The 20,431-nt window shown below is 42.3% G+C and overlaps 1 protein-coding gene across 3 annotated transcripts in view; it reads left to right on the plus strand.

Annotated features, from left to right (window-relative positions):
- The window catches only part of jag2b (jagged canonical Notch ligand 2b), a 43,022-nt gene that overhangs the window by 9,611 nt on the left and 12,980 nt on the right, over window positions 1-20,431 (plus strand). For 2 of the 3 annotated variants that reach the window (XM_082504915.1, XM_082504917.1), the window contains exons 3-11: window positions 7,667-7,721; window positions 12,752-13,009; window positions 13,645-13,705; window positions 15,833-15,963; window positions 17,149-17,268; window positions 17,585-17,695; window positions 17,794-17,907; window positions 19,479-19,592; window positions 19,958-20,064. In XM_082504915.1, coding sequence (XP_082361041.1) covers window positions 7,667-7,721; window positions 12,752-13,009; window positions 13,645-13,705; window positions 15,833-15,963; window positions 17,149-17,268; window positions 17,585-17,695; window positions 17,794-17,907; window positions 19,479-19,592; window positions 19,958-20,064 — 1,071 coding nt within the window. The remainder of the gene's footprint in view (window positions 1-7,666; window positions 7,722-12,751; window positions 13,010-13,644; window positions 13,706-15,832; window positions 15,964-17,148; window positions 17,269-17,584; window positions 17,696-17,793; window positions 17,908-19,478; window positions 19,593-19,957; window positions 20,065-20,431) is intronic. The other variant, XM_082504916.1, reaches the window with a different exon arrangement.

The following is a 20,431-nucleotide window of genomic DNA, read 5'->3' on the forward strand; positions in this document are numbered from 1 at the left end:
GGGGACTGCATGTGCTCCTTTGTTGTGATCTCACAGGTGAGAGAGGGTGTATTCATGAACGCGTTTAAGACGGTGGTCTGAGTACTCTCTTGTGGATCTGAGCTCATGGGACAGATGAAGAAAACTCCACTGTTTACATCTGCAGAGTCTCTGCTCAAAATGAAACTGGTGTTTTCAGATTTACTGTAAATGCACAGTGCACCTGCTCCACCCTTGTGTGTGTGTGTGTGTGTGTGTGTGATGTTTGTTTTTTTTTTTTGTTTTTTTTTTCTGCTAAAGATCAATGATATATTTGGTATGTTTCACATTTAAAACACTGCAGCAAAAGCACTGTCTGGTATATCATCAGTCCATTTGGTAGCCAGTGTTCATATTAACAGAGGAAGAAGTGCAATTGGTCTAAATGAAGTAAAAGGGGGAGGGGGGGTGACACCTTGATTAAGGTGTCATACTTGATCTACAGATGTAGGCTCAAAGTTACACCTGAAAGGACTCACAAGCACTGCTGTATGTATTTTTTTTTTTCTGGTGGAAACCTTTTAAATCATATGACAATTTCTTTTCCAGTATTTTCACCACATACTTTAAAAGTCATTATGTCTCTTATTGTAAAAACATTGCTTAAGTAGGTGGCACAGTGACCTGCTTGTCAACGAATGCTGCACATGTTATTTGTATAACCCTGTTGTACAGTAAGTTGTGTGTCTGCACATGTGTGTATTTCCATGGTCACTCTGCATTGAAGCGTGTTGTTGTGGCCCACCACATCCCCTGCCTCTTGTTAAATGAATGGTGTGCAGGTGCAAGAGGCTCCTTGTGGGGGTAATTAAAGCATGTCATTACATGGGCAGTTAAATTGTCACTGTTCTGTTGAACTTGTTTGAAATGATAATGGGGCTGTGCTGGAGGCGGTCCTGGGTTGCACTCGAGTCAGGAGCCCTGTTGCTTTGGATCAGGAATTGGCCTGTTAATGTTTCTGAAGCATGCTTATTTCTCTAGTACCTCTTAGACCTCTGAAGGCAAATTAACTCCAGAGGAAGTAATTTGCAAATATCCAAGACGCTGCAGTAATGGAGATTTAACCTGTTTGAACTCTGACTTGTTTGTCACACTTGGCACGCATCGGGATGAACTCATGACATGTGGCATTTCTGTCAATAGTTCTGTGACTGTCAGTGAATTATTTTCAGCTAACTTACAGCATTTAAACTGCCTTTGTAGTGTCACCCCTCTCATCCCCCACCACATCTTAGCTTTTAGCTAGGGCTGCTCAATTAATCGAATTTTAATCACGATTACGATCTGGGCTTTCAACGATCATTAAAAATGACTGAGCCGATTATTAGCCCCTCCCTCATTTATCCGCGACACCTTAAAGGCCGGTCCGTGAAAATATTGTCGGGCATAAACCGGTCCGTGGCGCAAAAAAGGTTGGAGACCGCTGATTAAGAGGACCCGAGGGAAGCTCGGAAAGCTAAGCAGAAGTTATTTGGAGAGTGACTGCCGTTGGTTGAAAAGAGAGTTTAAAAAAAAAAAAAACTTCAGTGGTGTTGCACACTATTTTATATTATTTTTTTAAAGTCATTGTTAACCCTTTAAAGCCGGTCAGAGCAGCACGCTCCGTTTTGCGTAACTATTTTTAAATACCTGTAGAACCTGAACCATGTAAGCTAGCGCAATAATTTGTTTTGCATATGAAACCGGAGGAGTTGTACTTACATCTTATGCCATCAGCTTGTCCTCGGTCACGGTTTCCTTCCACATATAGCTTTGCAAAAATTGCATAAAAAGCGCTTGCAGCAACAAAAACATAATATTCCAGAAACACGCTTTGCCGTTCCTATCAGCTGTTCGTAACACTTCCCACAGTGAAATGATGCACCTGCTGTTTTCTTTGCAAATTTGCATCATAGGATTGTTTTTTGTTTTTCCTGCAGTATATAAAAATTGGTGTATCTCCAAAATAAAACTATGAAGACACTCAAAATAAATTTCCTGTTGTTGTAAACTATTTTTTGCAACTTTATTGTATTTAAAGTTTTGAGGGATAAACCTCTTAAATTTCTCCAAGTAGAAATATATGTAAACAAAACAAAAGCGATTTTCAATTTTTTTGTAGTTTATTGCACTTTTTTGCAATTTATGTAATTACTATGGACTTAATGCATACATATTATTAAAATATGGGCTATAACAGTTGTATTGATGTATAGCAACTTGAAATGCTCCCACAAATGGCACTACAGCATGTAAAAAAAATAAATAAATAAATAATATAAGCTCTGGTGGACTTGGTTCTATAGTAGGTCTTAAAGGGTTAAATAAATATCGTCAAATAATCGTGATCTCAATTTCAGTGAAAATAATCGTGATTATCATTTTTGCCATAATCGAGCAGCCCTACTTTTAGCTTATTTTAATTGTAACTCTAAACTAGCACACGGCAACGCCGAGCTCGTTAGCCTTTGTATACACATGTGCATGCGTCAGTGTTTGTTTTGCGTGTAACACAGTCTTGGATTATGCTGGTTAATTAGCACCAGGAGGGGAGGGGTTTGTTGTATTGGAAGTGCATGGGTAATGACCCTGTTGGCATAGTAGCAGCATGCTCAATGGGCCGTGTGTGTGTGTGCACAGCCGGTATATGCCAGCCAGCCAAATGCCTTGCCTTCAGTACGAGATCTCTTGGCACACGACTCTGGCAGGCGTGCAGAACTCATAGCCCTCCACCTCTCTACCCAGAGAGATGCGACTGTCTGTAATCTGCTTCCTCAACTACACCTGTGGTTGCAATGGTGAAAATAAATGATGCCTAACTTGACTGCTAGAGGACATTTAAAAATAAACCCAACATAATCCTGTGATTTATTTGCCAGCTTCTCCTCCTTTAAAGATGTTAAAATCACAGGATTATGTCATAAATATTTGATAGGTTGACGACACTAATCATATATTTGTGTGCTCAGGATTCTAATTGTCTTTATGACTGAGAATTTATTTCCTACTAGGTTATTTTAGAGTTTTCCATACCTGGAAACCTGGAATGGCCACTGTGCTGTTTCAACACTGATGTCAAGAAGGGTCAAAAACCATCCAACCTTTCTGCCTGCCAACATATGCAAGGACTTTGCCACTGGAGGTCTTTGATCCTTGCCTCTGAACAGATTGAGGAGCTAGTCTGAGAGATTTACATTTGAAGTCCACTCTACTGGCAGAAGTGATGGGAAGCTCACATATTTATTTTATTTTTTTCAAATGTTTTACCCTGAAATGGCTTCCCAAAATCCTATACCTGAGCATGCTTTCCTTCCCTTGGAAACTTCTCTGCTTTGGGGTTGCTTGATTACTGATCCTGATTCATTAGGAAATGGCAATACCAGATGAATTCTGTTATTTCTCACCTTACCTGGTACTAAATATTAAGGGTGACATAGCATGTCATATCTCTCATTAATCCAGATTTTTAGCAGTTCTTCCAGAGATCCTGTGTCACATGCTCTTGTGTCCACTCTAGGAAGGACTTCTAGTGCGGTGCCTTTACACTAGAATAGTGTAAACTCGGCCCTATTAACATCAAAAGCTGGGATTGACATCGCAGATTAATGAAGATTACATGTGGCGATTACTGGCCATGGAATGAATTGTGATGACCTTTTGTCCCATCAGAAGGTAATAAATCAGACATCAGTTAAACTCTCTGTAGACGAGCTTGGAGGTGGGCATGTAGGCTACCTTCAGTGGACATGCGAGACAAAAATAGCTCAAGGACACAGACGGGGCTTTTTTTTTTGTTTGTTTGTTTGTTTGTTTCCTTTTAAATTGCGAGTGCTAATCTGAGACCTTTTTTTATAGTAACTATGTGAAAGTCGTTCTCAAAGCTCTGTTGATATCCCAACTTTCCCCAAGGGACAGAAATTAGTCAATCAAAGCTGTGATCTACAAAGCAGACGCGCCCCTCCAACGATACGGAATTGTTGGCAGACGGGGATGTTGCATGGGATTACACACCAGCCCTGGATCTCACATTCTCAGTATTCTTCGAATGCAAACCCGCACGTCGCCCCCACATACAGAGGGCTGACCCCTCTTTTGAAAAAGAAGCGTGCAGATCCCATGCTTAGTGACCCCAACCTGCCCCGGCTTCCACTTCCCACTGCCACCTCTCTCTGTTTCCCGTCCCTTTTATTATTTCAACAGCCACCTTCCACTCACCCATCCACCCATCGTCTGGCGTGGGAACCTACACCTGTAGCTCTCCCCAGACATCACTAGTGGTACATCCTTTGCTTTTATCATCATTGTGGTCTACTGTGGAGAATTAAATAACTACCTGGAATAGATAATGATTATTATTTTTCCCTTAAATGTCAGTGCATCATTACCTCAAAGTCACTGAGTGCATCCAACTAACATCCTTTGTTTCTTACCATTGCTCCCCCTTCTTGACTTGAAAGCTAGGATTTCTCCAAGTAAATCCTCTAATCCATTTGGAAGGGTTTTGGAGATTTGACTGCAGATACTTTGTAGTCTCAAATGATGTATTTCACGCTGTCAGACATGGCAGATGTGTTTTGAGTTGAAAAAAGGGCAGGTTAATGATGTTAGGATACTTTCTGAGTCTGATTATATGATTAGGACTTGCACAGGAGCCACTGGCGGCTTGTTTTGACTTCAGCAATTCAACTGTGCTGCTCAGGCTCAGTAGCACACATGCTGACACTAATTGTCCCCGTGCTGACTGTGTCTCTTCATGGACAATGGTTTTGATTGGAATGGGGGTGAGTTACGGTGTTGGGACAAGGGTCTTTGTTCAGTTGCCTTCACCCCCTTCCCTCCCCCACTCCTCCCCTTTATCCCTCTGCCCATCCATCTATCTTGTTCCAACAATTTGGGCAGCTGTCACTTAATCCAGCTAATCACAGACTGGGACGGTCTGTGGGAAACCAGACTAGTCCATGGCTTTGCTCATCCCCAGCATGCGCGATTCGGGACTGTTTACTCAAACGTTTACTACATGTAGGCATGTAAGGAAGCCTGGACTTAAAGTAAACCCCAAAAGGTGCAAGTCATGGTATGACCACCCCTTCTTTGTTTAATCTTTGAATGTGCGTCACGACAAGGTTCGTCTCTCTGCATAGTCTCACGAAACAGACAGGCTTCATTCTAAGATCTCCTGTCCCAAATGCATGTATTGCCACTTATAGTTCCTCTTTATATCCACTGGCATATGCACCCACCCATCCAAATGCTCTGAGTGGGTCGGCCAGCCCACCCTTTTGTTGTTGGGGGAGGGTGGGTTTTTAGAAAGGTCAGAAGCCGTCTACGTGTCGTGGGATGATGCACGTTCATGTATAATAATCCACGTTTGAGCCCGCATCTGTTGTGTGTCTGCGGTCGGATGGGTTGGCAAAGCTTCTGGCAACAGAAGCACGAGTCTGCCCATGCCCTGATCCCCTGATTTCTCTTAACTCCTAACTATAGCTTTCCATCTCTTCACGCCAGCCTTCTTTTCTTTTCTAATGTTGTCTTGCCTGGATACATACAATCTCATACACCTGCACTCCCAATCCTTATTAACCCAAGCTCTCCCGCTCACACCTATCCTGTCATCTTCCATTCCGTTCTCTTTTCACCAATGATCTTCCACAATAACACTCCCCTCCCTTTCCTCCCGCTGCCACCCACAGCCAGACAAGCCTCTTTAATCCAACAGCCCAGCAGCAACTAGCCTACCAGCTTGTTGGTCCCCCAGAACAACAACGTAGGCAGACGTACACATGTTTTACAGTGACCCTCCCTGATTTCTCCTCCTCATTTCATTCAACTTTAAGTAGCTCAAATGCTACTATCTTTTTTTTTTTTCCTTCCATCCACACTGAGAGTAATGCCCCGTCATTGACATTACACTAGAGATCACAGCAGTCACACTGTGGCTACTACAACTGTCACTGGCGGTGACGTAACGAGTGCTATTTAGGTCAGCTAGTTGCCTAGCAGTGTGCCCTGCAGCACACCAGCTAGATTACTGTGATACTGGTTAGCTTGGTTATTTTGTGTGCGGGTGTTTACTCGAGCAGCATCAGCTGTGCAGAATGCTCAAGTTTTTGCTGCATCGTTGCTTAAAACGCAAACGGTTGTCTGGTTTCCATTAAGTGTGAATAAAACAGTTTCAGTCCATAAACTGACTTTCATCAGAGTGGGCGGTCCCGTCTGTCCATTGGTCGAGGGGAGTTAAGCAACCAGAGGAGCTTTCACATTAATGAAACTCCATCAATAGATCATCAATCGTATCTTTGCTCGTCTTTATTATTAATTGCACAATAATTTCAGCAGAGTGTAAAACCCATGTAGCGCTGTCGTACTGGTTAACTGTAAAGCATAACTTGGACAGAAACAAGATAATCCCCTTAGCTGCTGCTTTCTTTCACTGTCTGACAACCAAGGATAAAGCCAATTCATCTCACACAGCTTATACTGGCAAAGTGACCGTACATTTTTGCAGATTTTTCTTCTTTTTTTTTTTTAATTTCTTTTTTGATAAAAGGCAAACTTAAAAACTGGAGACTGAAGCAGGAAAGATTGACTTTGGTTAGACATCACTTTTGCACATTAGACTGAAATGTGTACATGTGATCATAGCCCCTGCCTGACATGTACTATATCTTGTAGTTGTATTCCTGAATGGCTCTTATCTCATTTTGATGTGTTTGGACCGCTCTGTAAGGGTACAAAAACTCTTTTAAACCAGCTATAATCCCAATACCCAATGCGATGCATTATCTTCCTGTCATGTACTTTTCACATCGAAGTCCTGTTCCCTGTCTTGGCTCTTTTCCACAGTTGTAATTGTTGTCTTACACTGTCAATGAAACCCAATGATTCAGCAGTAACTTCAGCATACCCTTGGATAATGGAGCCGAGGTCCATATGAGACGCTGTAGTAGCAGTAAAATTGATTTTTGTATCCGTGCGTGCTGATGTTTGAGAGCAGCACAGCTGAGGCTAAAATGATCATCTCCACAGTTCGGTCTGTTTTTAGGAAACGACTGTCATTATTAATGCGTACTGCTGTGATTTTAGGAACAAAATGACAAAGGCTGTTTTAATGTTCCCTTTTTCCCCCCCTCTAGTTACAAAAAACAAAAACTGGTTGGAGAATATTTCATTGTCCTCAATTCCTCTTTGTCTTTAGATTTAAATGTCAACAAGGTTACCTTCAAGACGAGTAAAATCAACTGAAATTCTGTCTTGCAATGCTCACTGGGTTTCGCTACAACAGCCATGTCACAATTGGACTGGTCACGGTAATCACTGAATAAAGTGGAACTTTTCATTGTACAGCAGGTATTACAGTGTGGCCTGTGATTAATAGTCCCAAACATTTGTGCGTGCATTGGAATATAAGGTGTACTCTGAGACTCTGTTTGCAACTTCATTTACTGGAAATGCATTGATTTCTGTTTGTAGAAGGAAAAAGAGCTGCAAAAATGCAGCTTATGGACACAACTATTACATGTGCATGATCCTGAAGACTCCTGTTATTCACATTATACCAGTCAATGGCCAACACTAAACAAGCTCATTTAGGCCCACCTGCCCAAAACTAAAATAATGAGTCATAAATGCCATGTGACTAATGTCTTTTTGTTTTTGCTTTTTCCTTCAGCGGACATACACGTTGATTGTAGAGGCCTGGGACTGGGACAACAAGACACGAGAAAGTAAGTTTAAACCTCACCTTCATCATACTGCTTTGGATTTTACTATGTAGCGTTTGTCAGTAAGAAGTGTTTAGTACAAATCTTGACTGGCGTTGGATTTCTTTGAGTTTAGTATCGACATCAATACTTGAGTTTCGAATTTGATTTGATTGCAATCCAGTGTGTGTGTAGTAAGGGTTTCTTTTTTTTTTATGTATTTTTTCCTTATTTATTTATTTTAATACAGTAATGAGAACATCTTACAGTTAAAAAAAAAAAAACCATGACGCTACATTACGTTTAATCATTTCCACTAAAATGTGCCAAAGATCTTTCCAGCATATCCTCCAAATTTCTTAAATACTTTGTGACACATAGTTTAATGATGGCTTAATGGCAGAGGTCACGAATTACAGGACTCCTCATAAAGAATACAAGCCTTGGTTTTCCTTGGCTATGTTGGCTGTGGCAGTCAGTTTTGACCAGCTGTATCCTGTTTTCCTTTGGTTGTGTCCGCTGGGTGGACTCCTGTAGAGCCTCTTTTTTTTCCCCATCTGAGCAGTAGCCCAGTCTAGGAGGAAGAGGACACATTGAGGCATATAATGTCTGCATGTCTAGATGTAACTTTGATCTGTGAGAAAGGTGTCATTTTTCATGTGTCTCTATTAACCTTATGTGCATGCAAGGGTGAATTAATTTTTGTATTGAATCATGCCATCCTGTCTTGTCCAGTCTTGAGCTTATTCTGTTTATATGAGGTCACTGCATCCTGTTTTGTCCATAACATCAAACACACTTCCACTTGAGAATGCAGACAATGGAGAAGAAATAGATTTTGACATCATCACTCTTTGATTAGACTGTGCATGCCCTGTGTAGTCTCCTGTTTCTGCACTGATTGTGTACATTTACGGTAATTAGTTCTGATGAAGGTGGTACGGCCCAGTTGTTGAGTAACAGACCAGTTGATTATCTGCCAACTACTCTCGCTTTAGTCTCAGCCAAATCGCTATAAAGAAGATGAAGATTTTTTTTTTTTCCCCCAAGACATGGGACTCCTCACCAAGATGAGAAGGAAAATGCTGTGCTTTTCATCATTTGCCAAACTATAGAAAAACCTTAATTATACTGTCCTTTGAATCTGAGGCAGCTTAGATTTGATTTTATTTTCATTGTCATTTTCAGATGTCACTGGCTTTTATGTCCCAAATTTCTTACCTTAGTAAGTTCAAGCAATAACAATGTCTGGAACAAACACGTTTGGTTTTTTCTTTTGTGGAGGATGGTGGGCCAGTCTGCAGTAGTAGCAAGCTTATGTCAGAGTTGGGCAGTTATTACAGCTTTTCTCAGCAGGTGGGAGGGTTGGACAGGTCACACGTGAACTTGTCTTATCTTTTCATTAGCAGTGGTGTCTTGTGCTTTTCATAGCAACGTGTTAGAAGTAGGTTTATTTCATGAGTAATGGTAAGGCAACTTTTTATAAATGGGGAGACTTGTTAGAAAGACATGGACCTCATTCTCCAGTAGTTCTAAGACAGCGCTCCCCAAACCTTTTTGCGCTACATGTCAGACATGATTTTTACGGACTGGCCTTTAAGGTGTCGTCCATAAATACAACAAAATAAAATGATACAACAAAGACAAACTGTGGTATTTTGTAAATACAATAATAACCGTGAATTCACTGTGTAATTGTAACTTTACTAGCAGCGTCCCCCTGAAATGCGCCAACAACATTGAGAGTAACATCGTCCCCTCTGCCCCTTAATGCTCTCTGGTCGCTATGGTAATGCATACATATTTCTTTCAAAATAAGACACAACTACAACACAGGAAAAGACCCAGAGAAACAGAGTTAATAATAATTAAAAAAAAAAACAACAACCTGAAAACCATAAATTTCACACCCAAGCCTGAACTCTCGCAGCCTGGTACCAAGCGACTCCTGTACTGGTCTGTGGCCCGGGGGTTGGGGGACCGCTGTTCTAAGATGTCAAGCCTTCATCTAGATTTACAGAACAGAAAAGCATCATCTGAACCCCTTTGTTACTGATGGTAAAAGATTTTCTTCCACCAAAACTAAAGCGCCAGTCACACAAATTTAGAGACCTATCAGTGGGTTTTTTGTCTTCTTTGGTTGCACTGACTGGTCTGTAGGCCTTAGTAGAGCCAAGATCATGAACATTGAAGCACCAGTTCTATTACACCAGATCTATACTGGGCCAACACCAGAACACCACATATTGGTGAGAATTGGGGTGCAACAACCAAATCCGTAGTTTGATCTATACTAATGGATACATGTGGAACTGCAGCTTGAAGCCGTTGTAACCATTGCAAGAAAAAACAAAAAAAGGAGCCTGTTAAGTCAGTTGGTAGTGCTGAAAAAACAGTGCTTGTATTAATATGGACACCAATGCTAATGAATCAATGCTGGGACATATTCAGTCTTCCTTCCTCATGTTTCCCTGTTCGTCCCCGTTGTAGTGCTCCTTTGTCATTCACTTGCCTCTTCAGAGACCTCCTCACCCCAGTGGTGTACTCTGACTCACTGTGTACTAGAGGTGCACTCTAACTAGAACCTGTAGCAGGTGGAGACTTTGGAGAGTTTGCAGAACAGAACAGGGTCTGCATTTGCAAGCTACTGCAAAGTTGAATATTCTGGAGACACGCCACTCCAAGTGTAGCCATAGTTCACACTTGTCATGAGCCAGCGATACTTAAGTTTTTCTTTTGCTTGTCATTGAACTATTTGTTGTTTTTGCACAGATGGATTCTTCATTCTCAGTCTGAGACATTAAGTTGAACTTGTCTGGCCTGAGTCAGCATCGGGGTCATGTCTGGTCCTACGTAAGAGCCTACCAGTGTGTCGAGGATGTCAGTGAGATTCCTCTCTTCCAGCGTCATGTCCTCCATAGCACCCCTCTTCCCTTCCCCCTGTGTCCTCAGGAAAGGCCGCCGGCTGTTTTCCTTGTGTTTATCGAGCAGGAAGTGGACTGGACTGGGTGGCCGGGCTCAGTGTTTAGACGCTTAGTAGCAGAGACCGGCTTGGGCCCCGAGCCCATTGTTCTCTATCTGGCAACCACCGAGGGTTATTTCTGTTATTGTTGCTTAATTTTGTCTGACATTGTCAGACTCCAGCAGAGGAATGTGTGTGTGTGTGCGTGTTCCTGCTTTAAAATGTCTTTGGAGCATTGAGCCCAAAGCCACGGAGGAAGTCGCAGGCCCCCATATTTCCACAGAGATTGTTCTCCAGCTTTGACTCCACTGTGAAAAGATTGCCTGTTATTTCATTCTGCCCCTCAGAAGTAGACTGTTTGAATGCTAGAGGATGATTGGCTTTAAATGTTTCACAGATGCTTCATGATGGTGCTTGTTTAAAGCTCACAGATGATATGTGCTGTTGCCAGAAAATTGACAATGAATTTCAAGAGCGCACTTAAAATTCAGTGGGTACAATTGAGTGTGACTGTACGAATGGATAGAGGGTCCACATCAGCGTCCGATTTTCAAATTGCTTCAAATAAATTAGTTTTTAGTCATCCTGATAAGTATACCTCAGCCTTTAAACAACTTAGTTAATGGAGAGACTTCTGCATAAAGGTTTCACTCCTTAGTGTTTTTTTTTAAAGTGCTTGATTGATCTTCATTACCTTTTAAGTTGATGATAGCAAGTGGAAGCTTATTTACAGAAAGCAGTGACCTCTGATGCTGAAAAGCGAAGCCACCAGAAAGTGCCACAAACTGCAGTATCTCAAAAAACCTCCTGAGAGTGACTGAAGATGCAAGTCAGGTCCAAGAGATTCTCATATTAAAGTCTCCAACTGTAATCTTTTATATAAAGTCTACTGTTGACACTCTGTTAGATGCTGTGGCTCGGTCTGTAACAGACGGACAGAAGCGTGCAATAGGCAGGGGAAAGAAAAAGTGTGAGGATCTCAGCCTGGGTAGTGGGTATTTGTTGGTTATTGCACAGCATGTGTGCCTTATTTATGTGGTCCGAGTGTTTGTCAGAGTCTGAAATCGGATCTGTTACACTTTTCTGTATTTTGACTGTTAAACTAGTCGATTATTTTAAATCTGGCTTAAATGTGGAGTCTACCACACGTGCAGGCCCCGCCTGTGCAACAAACGTTCAGAATTAATATCTCTGTAAATGCTCAGTACCAGCCAGATTTCCCCCCCCCCCTCCCCCGCTATCCTTAATGGCAAACTCAGACACAGTTCTGGTGGTGAGCAGAGAAGGCTCCCTCACTTGCTGGTCAGACCATCGATTTGCAAGAGGGCAGCCAATCAGAAGGAAGCTGGCTTAAAAAGAGAGACCTTGAAATGTCTTGCTTTTATAAACGGGGAGAACTATGCGGGTTTACTTCGAGCTATGAGGATTGTTATGAACTGTGAATTATACAAATTAACTTGAGGGTTGAGAATAAATATGGAGCATTACAGAGCTTCATAAAGTTGGTAAAATTCACTGAAGTCTGGGACCGCCTAAAAATTTAAAATGAGTGACTGTAGTTGGTGTTCGTGTAGGGAATACTAATAAGCTGTGGTGCTCACTTTGAGGAAAAAGCTGGGAATGATTCTTTACATGGCACCAGGCAACATCAGGCTGTACTTAAACACCACTTTCAATTTACCTATTGCATACCTCTCTGATCTAGTCACGTTAGACTCCTCTCTCCCTCCTCTCACTGTAAGTGTAGCTGCTCTCAGCAGACAAAAGGTGTGAAAGTGAAATGAAGTGAAATATTAATTCAGTTTATGGCAGGATATTATTTTAGCACAAGTCCAATAAAAGCTTCTAAAGCTAGTGTAGAACATAACAAGAGAAAGGCAATAATGAAATGTCATCGTCTGAGCTTTACACTTTGTGTCGACTCTGTTGACCGCAATGATCAAGTCAAAAAACTAAACTGCCGTATAGATGGACGTTTTGTCAGGACACCTTTTGAGTGGACTAATATCTGATCCAGTGTCAGGTTGAGTTGCTTTATGTGTGGTGAGAAGGAAGTGAGTCTGAATCGCACATTCACCCCGTTTTGTTTCAGCTGAGGAGGACCTGCTGATTGAGCGCAGCGCCCGCACTGGCATGATCAACCCTGGTGACCCCTGGCAGACAATCATGTACGATGGGCCCGTGGCTCGCATCACTTATCGTATCCGGGTAAAGTGTGACGAAAACTACTACACCAGCACGTGCAACATACAGTGTTCTCCTCGTGACGACTACTTTGGCCACTACCGCTGTGGACCTTTAGGCACCCGTGTGTGCCTGGATGGTTGGATGGGCCACGACTGCACAACAGGTGAGCTCCTAGCACCTTAAAATGTCTTCAAAAATAAAAAGAAATGCGTGAATGAATTGTAAAGATTCGCTGCCTTTTGAGATCTATTTAATGAGATGTCTTTTAAACTGTTTCTATTAAGTTTGGGTTCAGATTTTCAAAGGGAGTCCGATCAGTTTACTCTTTACTGATCATCAAGGCTATAATTATTAAAGTAAGATGGCAGAAATGTGCAGTATGCATAAATAAACGTAGAATGTTTGGTCAGGTCATTATTCTAAAGTCTAGCAGTGTTGAGGTCATGCTTGTGGGTGGTGTTGGAGAGAGTGGGGGGCCCTCAATAAATCATCCAACTGACCTTAGAAGATGAAGGGTGAAAAAGGGGAGGAGAGCGCAGAAGGCCTGGCTTGTTTGTTTTTTTTAAAAAAGAGGGTGGTGTTTTATGCAGGCCATAAAGTTGTCTAGTCAGGGTGCCATGAATTTTCATGTCTTGTTGCACTTGTTAGGATGAAGGCAAACAAAACAAACCAGCGTCTCTACCACCCACTTTCTGTCTTGGTGCCCCCTTTCCTCCACTTCTTTAATTACCTGGGTTGCATGGGATGGGAAGAGATGCATTTAAATAAACACATGTTGTTGCTCTTTTTCTGTCTTAGCGATCTGCAAGCAAGGTTGCAACCTGTTACATGGCTCATGCAGTGTCCCAGGCGAATGCAAGTAAGATGACTGGGAAGATTTTATTTGATATGCAAAAATGTGAATCATAAATGCAGAATCTTTCTGTTTCTGGCGCTGTAATTTTCTAAATGTATCACATGTCGTAAAATGTTAGATCACTGTCATATTGCTCATGCATTTTTAGATGAAATGTTGGTTTTTGTTTGTTTTGTTTTTTTTTGGTTTGTTTTTAAAACATACAAAATTGCATCGGTATTTCTTAAAAATTCAGCAGAGGAGCTAAATCTGTGGGGGTGGAAAGGCTGGATTTAAAGCAGAGGCACCTTCACTTGTCGAAGCCTGTTGTATTTTGTGTGTGTGTGTGTGTGTGTGTGTGTGTCAGCCTTTCCCTCCCTCGTGGGCATCTCCACCTCAGTTCAGAAGAAAAGGGCAATGCCGTACCAGCCTTCTTGTATTTTTAGCTATCCGAAATCCTCCTTAGAATACCAAGCACCTCATCAGGCTTCTGCAGCTCGGACTGAAGAAAGGGACTCGTCTTGGTGTGTGAATTTGACCACTGCAAAACGTGCTGGGAATTGTCAGATGCTCTCCCCATCCGCATTGCAGTCCTCCTCGAAGGGCAAGGGACAGGAGCGGAAATGAATATCCCGCCGTGTTATGTACATTTCCCAAAGTGGAAACGACAATTAGATAAAGTGACGTTGGATGTCCCAGTGAATCCACGTTTCCAGGATGTGGTACATCCCGTCGTCATTTCGCCACCCCAGTCTTTCACCTGCTGTATCGGGGGGGGGGGGGGGGGATGCTTGCCTCCACGTGTTAGGAAAGAGAGTTGGCCGAAAGCTGAGGAATGAGGGAATGGTGTTTTCTTGTGCCGTCCTTTTTCTAGTTAGCGCATTCTTCTTAGTCATACAAAATGTCAAGTTGCAGTCAACAGGAAGTGTGACATCAATGGAAGAGCAGCAGTAAAGAGACTTCCTGCAGCGGCATGAATTTAATGATGCCTCAGGTCACAGAAAGCTTGCATCAAATCCCTTGCCATCTCCCTTTATTCCCTTTATTTCATCAAGGTTTTATGGGCTTTGCCTCGTCTGCCACGGGCTTTTGAGAAACACAAAGGCTAGTACGTGCCTGTTGTCACACCACAGTATTGAGGCTTTTTATTAGCCCGCATTAGGCTTGTTCTGACATATTTAAGAGGTTTGCTGCAGTGTTCCTAAGAACTCCTTAGATATTAATTGTAACCCTTCTATATGGAGTTTTGCCAAGTTTCATAAGTTTCACATTTGTGATTAATTATATCAATAAGGACAAACTACAGATTTACTCTTTGGATACCTTAAAGCAGTCTCCGTGTTCTTTTTAGTGTTATTGCCAAATTGCTGTTAAGCTCTCTGGTGGTAATTGAATACAGTGGATGAAGCATGCCAAGTCTTACCCTGATACCCCGGACCCCACAGTCTGAGACTGGCTGGAAGAGGGGGTTGGAAGGGGGTGCTGAAAGCTCAGAGAGGCAGCGGTGCCGTCTGCAAGGGGCTCAAAATAGCAGCCAATTGACAAGACAGCTGCCGTGACAACATTTCAGCCTTGGAATAGCCGAGTACAGTCCCGAAGCGTCAGACTGCTGCGCATAAACACTGTATACACACAATCACCTCCAGCCACGCACTCTCAGAAACATCACGTCACCCTTGTAGCCCCCAAATCCGCCTCACCCGCATACTCTAACCCAATGCACAGTAGCTACTGGAAGTATCCTTAACCCCTGCTGCCCTGGAATGTCACCCTCTACTAAGATTAGTTGGCAGAAGACGTCCATGGGATGTGTTGACACTATAGCAGGTACAATATTAGGTTTGTTTCCACGGGCTGTCTGTCACTTGTGCATCATTAGTAGCTACAGCAGCTCACAGCCTAATGGGTGTCTTTAAGAACTGTTCTTAACAGACGCTAGTTTGGTTGTGGTGATTTATAATCAAGCATAAAACCATATCAGTTTCAAAACTGTTGGACATAAGTTGCAGATTGTTTTATGTAGATATTTTGAAAAGATTGATTCATCACCGATGGGTGATTTCACTATATTAGGATTCGGACCATGAAACCAACAATTTTTCAAGAAGCTGTTAAAGGGAAATTATTCATGGCTGTGTTCTTGTTTGGCAGGTGCCGATATGGCTGGAAGGGCCAGTTTTGTGATGAATGTGAGCTTCATCCTGGTTGTGTCCACGGGACTTGCAACGCCCCCTGGCAGTGCAACTGCCAGCAGAACTGGGGTGGTCTGATGTGCGAAAAAGGTATGGAAGAAATGCTGTTTATTTATTTATTTTTTTACAAAATGTATTCACAGGGACTCGCAACACCAGGCAGGGTGAGTCGTTGTTGTCGTTCCTCTGCTCCCCCTCCAGGTACAGTTTCTTGGATTTCATGAGTAATAGATGAGCAAGCTTCTCACACCCTGACCCATTAACATTGAGGAGTTACATTTATCTTTATATTATTATAGTTATTCAGTTATTACAGAATTACACTGTTTATGAGGTCTGAATTATATTTACTGCTCATTTTCTCTGAGTGGAGACCGGCGGCTGGATAGTTTTACTGCTTGTGTGATCTGAGCGACAGCAGGGACACCCGATCTCCACCCCCCCACATCCCTTCGTCACACAGGGCTCTTCAGGGGATGAGAATGGGCCCTAAGATCCCCAGCGGAGACTGATCCCCCTGCTCATTTATTTACCAGCCTTTAGGGTGACCTGGCTTTTAGCCTAAAGCTGGTGTGCGGCGATCAGTTAGTTTATTTTTGGGAGCTTTAAAATAATGAAGCAAAGAATATAATTGTGAAAAACTGCATTTATACAGATAAGCAGACTAAGTCTACACAGCTAGTGGTCTGAATACAGTAAAATTTATTTTAATGCAGTGCAGCAGAGGGGTTGAGAAAACACTGTGCTTCCTGTCAAAGTGGACAGCTGGTGCTTCTTGCTGACTGAGGAATCTGACGAGCTTTCTGGGAGCTCTCTGCTCCAACGGGATAAAAAGTGGAACAAGACGAGAGCTGTTTGTTCCACTTGTAATTGTTAAAGAGAATTATTAGTAGTGTCACTTCAGAATATACCAATACAGATAAAATTCTAGTATTCAGTTCAACCAGGAACAGTTTTGTAAAAACATTATTTTGACCTGCATTAACTCATATTTGGCAGTATGCCTCTGTACCCGTGTCTAAGATTGATGTGAAACATCATAAACATGTGTGGCAACAGCTGTCATCTTTGATTTTTGTTTCTGAGTGGTGAAGTTCTAATCCTCATGTTCCTTCTGAACATTCACTTATCACTTAATATCAAACTTCTCTCTACCTGGTTGAAAATATAGCGCAAAGTGAAAAAAGACAGCTTCATAGATTTTCTGTGCTTCTCTTTGCAACCTTGAGTTGTCATTTCACTTCACTGTGCATCTCCTTGCTGTTCTTGCTCCAGATCTGAATTACTGCGGTCGCCATCAGCCTTGTGTTAACGGAGGAACTTGTATGAACACCCAGCCAGATGAGTACCACTGTGCCTGTCCAGAGGGCTTCTCTGGAAAGAACTGTGAGATAGGTGAGAGAGAATCCACTCCCTAGAGGTGGGCCTTCCATGTACAGCATATTTTCTGCCCTCTCCTCCGCTGCTGCCGCCGCCTCCTCTCTCAGCTATACTGGCCTTTGTTTTGCTAGTCAGAAATACATGGCACTTTTTCTGTGAACTTATTTACAGTTTGTAGGGAAAGCATCCAGCAAGACAAATGGAGACTTGTATTTTTTTTTTTTTTTTTTTTTTTTTTTAACAATACACTTTTAAAAACAGGAAAAAAATACCCAAACATATCTCATATGAAATTAATGTTTCCCTTTCTTCCACACTATTGCTTCTTCAGCTGAGCACGCCTGTGTTTCCAGTCCTTGTGCAAATGGTGGTACATGCCGCGAGGTTCCAGCAGGGTTTGAATGCCAGTGTCCTCCAGGCTGGGATAATCCAACCTGTGCCAGTGAGTGTCTTCATTTCTTTTCTACACATGAAAGTGATTTCCAGCCATGAAAATCAGGTTTTTGATCAGTCAGTCACTTACCTGAGTATTTTCCTCAGATTTGGATGACTGTGCTTCCAGTCCATGTTCTCATGGTGGAACTTGCATTAACCTGAAGGATGGATTCGAGTGTGTGTGCCTCCCTCAGTGGGAAGGAAAGACCTGCCAGATAGGTGAGTTTTGTGTGCATACACATATTAGTGTGTTTTTATTTCAGCCGGGGAAGATGTTTTTCTGCCCTTTTCCTGTTTGTTCCTTTTCCTAAAATAAATAATTGGCCTTTGACACGCAGGCATAGCATTGCTCATCATTTTGGAATGAAACTGCCATGTCACAAGGCCACAATATAGGATGTTGGTATCCTGAATGAGCTGGCAGCTTCCCACAGCGTGACCACCTTTTTCTCAATGACTTTATGAGATACCAAAGCCTATATCCGGCTGTTTGCTGGCCACTCTCTGTGGCATTCATTTCTGTAGAACCCCCCCTCTCCGATGAGCGGACGTGACCAGCATAAAGTCAGGAAATGGATTACAACCGGTAAACAAAGTTGGGTTGCGTGTGTGGGGGTAAAGGCAGGAAAGAGATCCCGAGAGTTCAGTGTCGTTTTACCAGCTCCAGTCTCAGTTTACAGGCAGCTATAGGCCTCCTGTCTTACCTGGCCATTGGTGCATGTGTAGAGTTTGGGGTTTCATAGAGAAGACAGGTGTGTGAAGGGAGTGTAGCAGGACTCCCTGCGGACTGCCCTCTCCTCCCCAAACACCCACTTTTAATACCTGCAGGTGGTTGATGTTTGTGAGTGAAACTGTTAATCTTTATTGAACAGGTCAAAGTGGTGTATAGAATTACTGTGAGGTTGTCTATATGGCGCACAAAACATATTCTAAAAATATTATGAAGTTCTAAAATAAACTTTACGTAAGACTTAATTACAGTGCTTTTCTCTCAGTCTGGCTAAAATCTCTTAAGCAGGGAAAAAAACACCCTGTGATGCAAATGGGGAATTTTTTGCGAAAATGACGTCGACTCAGTGCACTACAGGATAACTCGGTGCTAAATATTAAATTCAGGTGAACTTTCGCAGATTTTATCACTTACACTGAATTTGAAATTGAGATCCTGAAAGTAGCTCGGCACTTTTACTCTTCAAAGTTTGTTTCCATGTATTGTGGAGTAAAGGCTTGAATAAAGCTTTTTGTGGCGCTTAAAGCTGTGTGAAGTCTGATACAGTGCCTGAGGTGTTGTCGCCTGAGCCTGCGTCATTTTCGGTCTGAAGACTATAGCTTTGAAAGTGGAGAGAACTCTGTGGGTACAGAAGCGAGCCTATGAGACCACCTGATCTTAACCAGCAATGTTTTCATTGGTCAAGAAACTGAAAAGAATGAATATATTTATATCAAATTTTGTGCTTTTGAATTCCAGTAATAGGCAGGTAATTTTATACCAGTACTCTGTTGACACCAACTGGACAAAAAATTTAAGAATTAAGGCACTTGAGCCATTAAATATTAGACGTTCATAAAGTTTTGTAACTCAGAAGTTGACCAAAAATCCTCATTATTTAAACTGTTCTTTGATTAACTCTTTATTCCTCGAACTTTACCTCACTCGAACTTCTGAGTGTTCGATTATACAAGAGCGCAGGTGCCAGCAGGCCTTCAAAGCTGGGTTGCTGGTCTCTTTCCTATCTTGTCCCTTCTCTGGTTTCATTCAATTGATTGACTCCTTACTCCTGCCTTCACAGATGCAAATGAGTGTGCAAGACAGCCCTGTGTGAACGCTTACTCTTGCAAAAATTTGATTGGCGGATATCACTGCAGCTGTTTTCGGGGATGGTCCGGACAAAACTGTGACATCAGTCAGTATTCCTCCCTTCAAAGTCGCTCCTAAATCGATAACTCTTCTTCTGGTTGCTCTCGGATGTCTCCTCCTCACTTTCTGGATGCACAGCTTAGGTGTACTTTGGCACCGCTTACTTTCCACACGTGTGGCAACGTGTTCCTTTCTCGTCTCACAAACCGAAACTCCAGCTGTGTTATGCATGCCCAGTTACATAAGAGTCTATCTGGCACCCTTCTCACTTCACTAGTTTTTTTTTCTTTTCCTAACTTTTACTTGCGCTATCAGTTGTGCATAGATTATCGTTCACTCTTTTAGTGGAGTAGCATTTTTAAAATGTATGTTTGCAGGAAACTTGCTAATTCTTGTTGTCTTCCTCTTCAGATACCAGTGCCTGCCACGGTCAGTGCAAGAATGGAGCAACTTGCCGCGCTGTGTTGAACAGCTTTGTGTGCGAATGCCCACCGCAGTTCACTGGACAGCTGTGTGAGGTGAGTCTCATGTTACCCAGGTTCTACCAGTGACCAACTGCAATACGTAACGTAGCAGTAGGCTTCATTTATTAATTTTTGCTGTGAGATGCTGACTAACCCTTTATTGCATCTTGTGGTATAAAATATGAGAGGCGAAACCTGTTTTTTGCTGTAATTCCATAAACCAATATCATGCAGGATTTATGGTTTGTGTAAAGTGCTTTACTGCCTTTCACATTTCTGGACTTGTTGGCCTTGCCAAGGCACACTTTTGGTTTTCACAATTTCACATTTTCAAAGTTTGTTTCAACAAACGCTTGTAAATTAGTAACGTTGATTATTTGATCAATCCAAAACCAGAAGTTTCACACACTACCTTAACTTG

The sequence above is a fragment of the Aulonocara stuartgranti genome (assembly GCF_965226115.1).
Source record: "Aulonocara stuartgranti genome assembly, chromosome: 15".
Classification (NCBI taxonomy): Eukaryota; Metazoa; Chordata; class Actinopteri; order Cichliformes; family Cichlidae; genus Aulonocara; species Aulonocara stuartgranti.